The sequence below is a fragment of the Triticum urartu genome, chromosome 3A (assembly GCF_056163025.1).
Source record: "Triticum urartu cultivar PI428250 chromosome 3A, HENAU_Tu73, whole genome shotgun sequence".
Classification (NCBI taxonomy): domain Eukaryota; kingdom Viridiplantae; phylum Streptophyta; class Magnoliopsida; order Poales; family Poaceae; genus Triticum; species Triticum urartu.
In genome coordinates this window covers 26,217,580-26,224,189 of record NC_141875.1, presented here as the reverse complement: position 1 = coordinate 26,224,189, position 6,610 = coordinate 26,217,580, and the positions used below count along the sequence as shown (strand labels likewise).

General features: G+C 39.5%; 1 protein-coding gene across 1 annotated transcript; it reads right to left on the bottom strand.

Annotated features, from left to right (window-relative positions):
* Nucleotides 1-1,712: 1,712 nt before the first annotated feature.
* LOC147978102 (uncharacterized) lies at nt 1,713-5,035 on the bottom strand. The gene is made up of 14 exons (XM_087516508.1): nt 4,855-5,035; nt 4,526-4,770; nt 4,231-4,434; nt 4,024-4,116; nt 3,861-3,962; nt 3,436-3,777; nt 3,301-3,369; nt 3,083-3,225; nt 2,908-2,977; nt 2,751-2,828; nt 2,586-2,668; nt 2,388-2,472; nt 2,070-2,306; nt 1,713-1,983 (listed from the first exon to the last, which is right to left on the bottom strand). Exons 1-14 carry the CDS (start codon nt 5,033-5,035, stop codon nt 1,963-1,965), a joined length of 1,953 nt encoding a protein of 650 aa, XP_087372634.1. The 3' UTR covers nt 1,713-1,962.
* Nucleotides 5,036-6,610: the final 1,575 nt, after the last annotated feature.

Genomic DNA, 6,610 nt, shown 5'->3' with positions numbered 1-6,610 from the left:
TTGGTAAAGGGTGGAAGGCTCGGCCTTATGCCTAGTGTGTTGTTGCACTCTTGCCGCCCTAGTTTCCGTCATACTGGTGTTATGTTCCTTGATTATGCATTCCTTACGCCGTTGGGTGTTATGGGAACCCCTTGACAGTTCGCTTTGAATAAAACTCCTCCAGCAAGGCCCAACCTTGGTTTCACATTTGCCACCTAAGCCTTTTTCCCTTGGGTTCTGCAGACTCAAGGGTCATCTTTACTTTAACCCCCGGGCCAGCACTCCTCTGAGTGTTGGTCTAGAACGGAGCCACATGCGGTGCCGCCCCTAGGCAACTTGGGGTATCGTCGGTTGCCGTACGTAGTGTTCATCCGGTGTGCCCTGAGAATGAGATATGTGCAGCTCCTATCGGGATTTGTCGGCACATCAGGCGGCTTTGCTGGTCTTGTTTTACCACTATTGAAATATCTTGTAATCGGGATTCCGAGACTAATCGGGTCTTCCCGGTAGAAGGAATATCCTTCGTTGACCGTGAGAGCTTGTGATGGGCTAAGTTGGGACACCACTTCAGGGTATAAACTTTCAAGAGCTATGCTCGCGGTTATGTGGCAGATGGGAATTTGTTAATATCTGGTTGTAGAGAACTTGAAACTTAACTTAATTAAAATGAATCAACCGCATGTGTAGCCGTGATGGTCTCTTTTCAGCAGAGTCCGGGAAGTGAACACGGTCTTGTGTTATGCTTGAACGTAAGTAGTTTCAGGATCACTTCTTGATCATTTCTAACTTCTGGACCGTTGCGTTGCTTCTCTTCTCGCTCTTATTTGCGTATGTAAGCCACCATATTTTGTTTAGCGCTTGCTGCAGCTCCACCTCATTACCTTATCCTACCCATAAGCTTAAATAGTCTTGATCTCACGGGTGTGAGATTGCTGAGTCCTCGTGACTCACGGATACTTACAAATAATTGCAGGTGACAATGATACCAGTGCAGGTGACGCGACCGAGCTCAAGTGGGAGCTCGATGAAGATCTTTATCGTTGTTATGCATCTTTTCCGGTTGATTAGTAGTGGAGCCCTGTTGGGACGGTCGGGGATCTAGCATTTGGGGTTGTCTTCTTTTATTTTGGTTTCGTAGTCGGACCTTGATTGTACTCTGGATGATGTATGTTTAATTTGTCATTTGTGTGAAGTGGCGATTGTAAGCCAACTCGTTATCCCTTTCTTATTCGGTACATGGGATTGTGTGAAGATTACCCCACACTACAACAGGACCCCTCCTATAGCAAGGCATTTTTCCGTATCTAAAATTCCATATATGCGTTGCCAGTGTCTTTACCAACGGTTTGGGATGCGTAGCCTTATCCAGTGTTGCTAGCGCATAATGCAACGCTTATATTGCCGTTGGTAAAAGGGACCGTTGCAAGACTACAATAGTTAAAACAGACATCTACAACACTTTTATATGTTGGTGCGTAATGTACAAGAATCAAAATCCCATTGCTTGGCAACGGAGTATTTCCAACGCTCCAAGTGTTGGTACATATAGTGTTATTATTATTATTATTATTATTACTATTATTATTTATTATTATTATTATTGCTAGCAATTAAAGTAATGCTCCATGTAGAGGTGATAATTATGTATCTCAAGTGAAGGAAAAACAAGAGAATATACTGACGAGACAAAGAAATCATATATTAGATAAAATTGTCGGATTACAATAGTGGTTATTACAGGAGAACATCATCCAAATGTGATGCATAATCTAACTATTTTCTGACACTGAAACTTAAACGAAAGCATCCGTCAACATCCCTACAACTTAATTAAAACTTAACCAAGGAACAACATCCAACAGGAACGTTATCCCTACGACATAACTAAAACTGATAGCATCCATCGATCAACATCATCATCATCATGACGAAACAGACCATCAACATCTTTCTTTGCAGTTGAGTTGCCACACACCCATATACTCATCCATTTATCTTCTGAATCTACAAACAAGAAAATAAAATGAATTGTTAACACACAATGCATTGACATGATGCAAGTACTAACGGAGGCAAGATTAGTCACATACAAAGGTTGAAGGCCATGCAATCTTTGTTTTTTCAGCATTACCGAGAGTATTGCAATTTTTGCGACTCCGTACCAAATTTTCAGTTTTCTCAAGTGCCATATCGACATGCACCGCCCAGAATTCGTTTCCAATTTCAGCACCATCAAGTTTAAATTTAGGATCATAACTTACAATTGTAGCAAGAGCTACGTCCCTGTTATGTTTTTTCAGGCTCTTCAAGAATACTTTAGTTCCTACCTGTTAGAGAAAACCAAAGCTACCATATGAGAAAACAGAAAAAAGAATAGGGGAGCATATGAAATGAATGAGTACTCTTACAGGTAGTTCATTGGCACCCAACCAACTCAGGGAAGCACTTTGAGAACTCTTACTGCTTGCATTAGCACCTTTTGTTGTTTTTTGGGATGGACAACAGTATAATAGTGGTTATTACAGGAGGAACATCATCCAAAGAAGAAGTAATAAACAGCTAACACCATAGTTTGAACACAAATTTGTTTGTGATTATGAAAAGATACCAGCTTATTTGAAGCAGAAGTTTTTTCCCCCTGACGCGCACTGACATCCTCAGGTAAATTTTCTTTGTTTTGGACAGCGTTCTGATAGCACGATGACCAGTAGATACATAACCATCGGAAACAATATTTTTTGAACATATTGAATATGGTAATGGAAATGTACCTTTTGCGCAGCAGAATTTATCTCCCCTTGCCATGCACTAAAATTATGATCAGAAGTTTCATGGTTCTGGACAACATTCTGATAGCAACAAGTAACCACATAAACATGGGAGCAATATAGTTTGATCATAATTTTGGATATGAGACTATGATGATACCTTGGGTGCAGTAGAACATTGTTCTAGTTGTCGTGCACTGCCACCATTATGAACCATAGTTTTGTTTGTTCTAGTATAAAATGGTACAAATCAACTTTTGGGTATTATACATGCAATTGCAAAAAGTGCAAGAGTAACAACTTAAAACTCAGCAATGACAGGTTCCAAAGAGTACTTAAGTAGACAAACCTTATCTGAAACAGAATTGTTGTTTGATGTTTCCAAATCTGCACCATTCGAACCACTTCGCTTGTTCTGTAAATTACTTGGTCGTGTTTTAACAAGTCGGAGTCCACCAACGGGAGGAGCAAGCACCCTCTACATATAGCATAACATAAATATTAGTTGAGACATAATTTCTAGAGTGAAATTTTAGGATTTTATGATACAAACTTTTCTGTTTGAGTTATGTCCATCAACCGAAGGTTCAAGCCCAATTGTAGCCATTGGATCTGAAATTTCCTATGATATAAATTCAGAAAGGTTAGTCCACAAACTAAATGAAGCTTATAGTTCATAGAAATTTACCTGATTTGGTTGTCTTTCCATTCTTCTCATCTGCTCCTGTAGTTCCATAATTTTAGCATCTTGATTTTTCTTATCTTGCTGTAACTTTTCCAGTTCAACTCTAAATGCTAGCATATCTTCATTTGGTGTGTCCTCCACCGAAGTAAAATGTGTATTCTGGAATATACGTGAAGTAGAAACATCAAAAAGTTTTTTCGGGTATGGAACTAGTCCCAAACCATGTACATGACCAGGCTTGTCATCTCCTAATACTCTGTTTAACGCATCTCCTTTCCATGCAATCTTGCCATCACTGTTATCTGCTAATTCAGGGTTTTTTCCCATAATATCCTTCAACTCTTCCTAAATATACATAAAGAATGTAAATAAGAAGAACATATATAATATCAAATTCAAAAATGACTGGTTGAGAGTTGTAAATATACCACATGAGCATTAATTAGTTTGTTCTTGCAAGTTTTCGGCTTGTGCGTATGGATGAACAAGTGAGCCCTATGAGGATACTTCTTTTCAGGATCTGCATCTTTCTGTTGATATGTAACGTAAACATGAATGGAAGAGAGATGCATGAAGTTAGTAGAATTTTACCATTTCTTCCCTCTGTCGAGCGAAACTTTTTGTCCCAGTAGTGTGTGTAGACTTCCTCAGTGAACAATTATTCCTATTTGTAGCACTAGTTTCCTATCAAAGATTGAATCAAAACAATTATGTGCATATCTTTCATGGTATCTGCAAGACAATATATATATATATAAAGTCCAACAAAGAAAGTTGAAAATGGAATTCTGTAAGTACCTTCGCTTTCTGGGTTGTCCAATGATTAACTAGAGATCTCCACTGATCCGGAGTCACCCATTTTGGTTTATTGTTTTCATTGGCTTCGGTGCTTTTTTTCTCATCAAAATAAATTGCTTTCAGATCGGACTTATGTTGCCTCCATCTGTCTCCAATTGTCTTCAATATATACTTTTCCATGCAAGGAGGATAAAGGAACCTCATCTACAGAACCATTACAACATAAATAGGGTGACTGCAATGTAAGGCAACATAGAACAAGCTAGTAAAGGATATTGAGTGGATTAAAATTTACCTTCACTTGATCTAGTATAGCCTTTACGTTTGTTTTAGTTTTGAGCAATCTCCAATCCTTGTAGCTCAAGCAACACAATGACCCATTCCTTGCAACCGAGCCAAGAAAGTCCCCAAGATGTTTAGCCTCTTTTCCAACTGGCTGATCTATGTCATTGCATCGAACCATTATCCTTTTCCCTTTTGGAAGGTTCCAAATATATTTCAGCTTCCTCTTCTTACGCTCTTTTGTTTCTGCATTTTCAGCTGAATATATAGAAGCATGAATTATATATTACGATGATGAATAATCATTTATTGCAGACGGTAAGGAATCAGCAACAAACTTACCATCTTCATTTTCATCCGCATCAGCATCATCACGAACTGTGAAGCCTTCTTCATCATTAGTACTTCTTTCATGAACATCAGATGATTCGACATCTTTTTCAATAGAATTGTGATGTTCGACCGGTTCTTCCATCATATATTCTTCACTGGATTCAACAACATTAATCCTTGTCCATGACATATCTGCTGCAACATGAATATGTGGGCAATGAATACTATGTTTTCCAAAAAACATAGTTTTGTTTTTCCAGTTTTAGCAAAACAACCAACGTGTTTGGCAAGTGTTGGTTTTCTCAGTTTTATGGTTTTGACTGTTCATTGCATGGATAATCTTGAAGATAGCTAGCTGAACCGAACTGAGCTACACTCAAGTACTTTAGTCAATAGGTGCACAATACCATGGTTTTAGCTTAACAGAGTTTTTTGGAGTGTTCAGAATAGAGAGCAGCGTGTTTGACTACAGTACAGAATGTTGTAACATTTGTTGGCTAGCCAGTTAGGCAATCGCATCTACCTAGCCGTTGTGGTAGCAATGAAAACAAGCGCAGCTGGCCGGTTGTGTACTGTTTCCTGTTGCATGTTGCGGTATTAGAATCTATGGATTGATTAGACTAATAATGACTATCGGCAGCGACGGTGGCGGAGTAAATAGCACATGACCTCTGAGCAATCTGATGAAAATCAAATGAAACAATTACCACCTAGTAAAATGTGATGAAAACAGCCTCTGAATCATTATATAGACAACAATCATTGCAGACATGGGTGCCTATTGCCTGCATAATTGCAGACAAGATTCTGAGCCTAGCTATCTCGTATGCATAAGGGAACAGCCAAGACGGGACTCCTTTCTTTCGCTTGCTCTCTTTAAAAAAAAGAGGTTTAGTGTTCTTTTTTATACAGAGAAATTAATGCAGTTTTTGTAAATACTAATGAATAAACTCTAAAATGCTAATTTCAATCAAGTATATGTAAGGTGTAACCTTATAGAAGAAGTACAGGAAGAATCAGGAACAACCACATCTATCTGAAGGGTCCCCAAAATTCTAATCTAAACAAATAACAGAGGACAACTATCAAACACTTGGTGTGCACTATCAGATTCACTCAAGAGAAGAGTAATTAGAAGGCTTAGAAGGGCCAGATCTCAAGCAAAAAGGGGGGGAGGCAAAATCTTCAAATCTTACTAGTATTTACCTGTTGTTTCTACGAAATCGGGGGTGGGGATTGATATGCTTTCCGTCCCAGATGCTGAACAAGACACGCCTCCTTTGCCCTCAACCTTCAATCGTGGAATGGGGGTGGAGCTATGAGGTTCATGAGGGAGGGCACGCCATGATCGATCTGCTCAAGAGAGGGATCCTTCGTACAAGATGAGGAAGGGATCTGAGTTGATATGGGGGGAGGGGCGGGAGGCTTCCTATTTTCATGGCACAGTTAACTCCGAGACCTGATGTTAGTCTCCGTCATTAATTAGTATGACAGGTGGGGCCATGGTAATCAAGCGCGCGAGCTTAATTTCTTCTGACTAGAATTAGTCACTATTGGCGGGAGACACGGGAGGGAAAGGAAAAAATCGGTGTGAAACCTAAAAAGAAAATGAGGGAGTAAAAATTTGAAGAGAAATAAATTATATTATTTGTTATTATCATCTGGCCCTTGACACGCACTTGTACATATATTTGTCATATAAATTCCAGCGCCACGCGCAGGGCCGTGTTGGTCGAGGACGCCGCCCCGTTCCGCCTACCCTCCC

Excerpts from the sequence above, each read along its gene's own strand:
- LOC147978102 (XM_087516508.1), bottom strand. The coding sequence starts at position 5,035 with ATGTCATGGACAAGGATTAATGTTGTTGAATCCAGTGAAGAATATATG. Across the intron at positions 3,370-3,435 it reads TGGAAAGACAACCAAATCAG|GAAATTTCAGATCCAATGGC; the intron begins GTAAATTTCTAT and ends TTTATATCATAG. Across the intron at positions 2,669-2,750 it reads TAAATTCTGCTGCGCAAAAG|AACGCTGTCCAAAACAAAGA; the intron begins GTACATTTCCAT and ends TCGTGCTATCAG.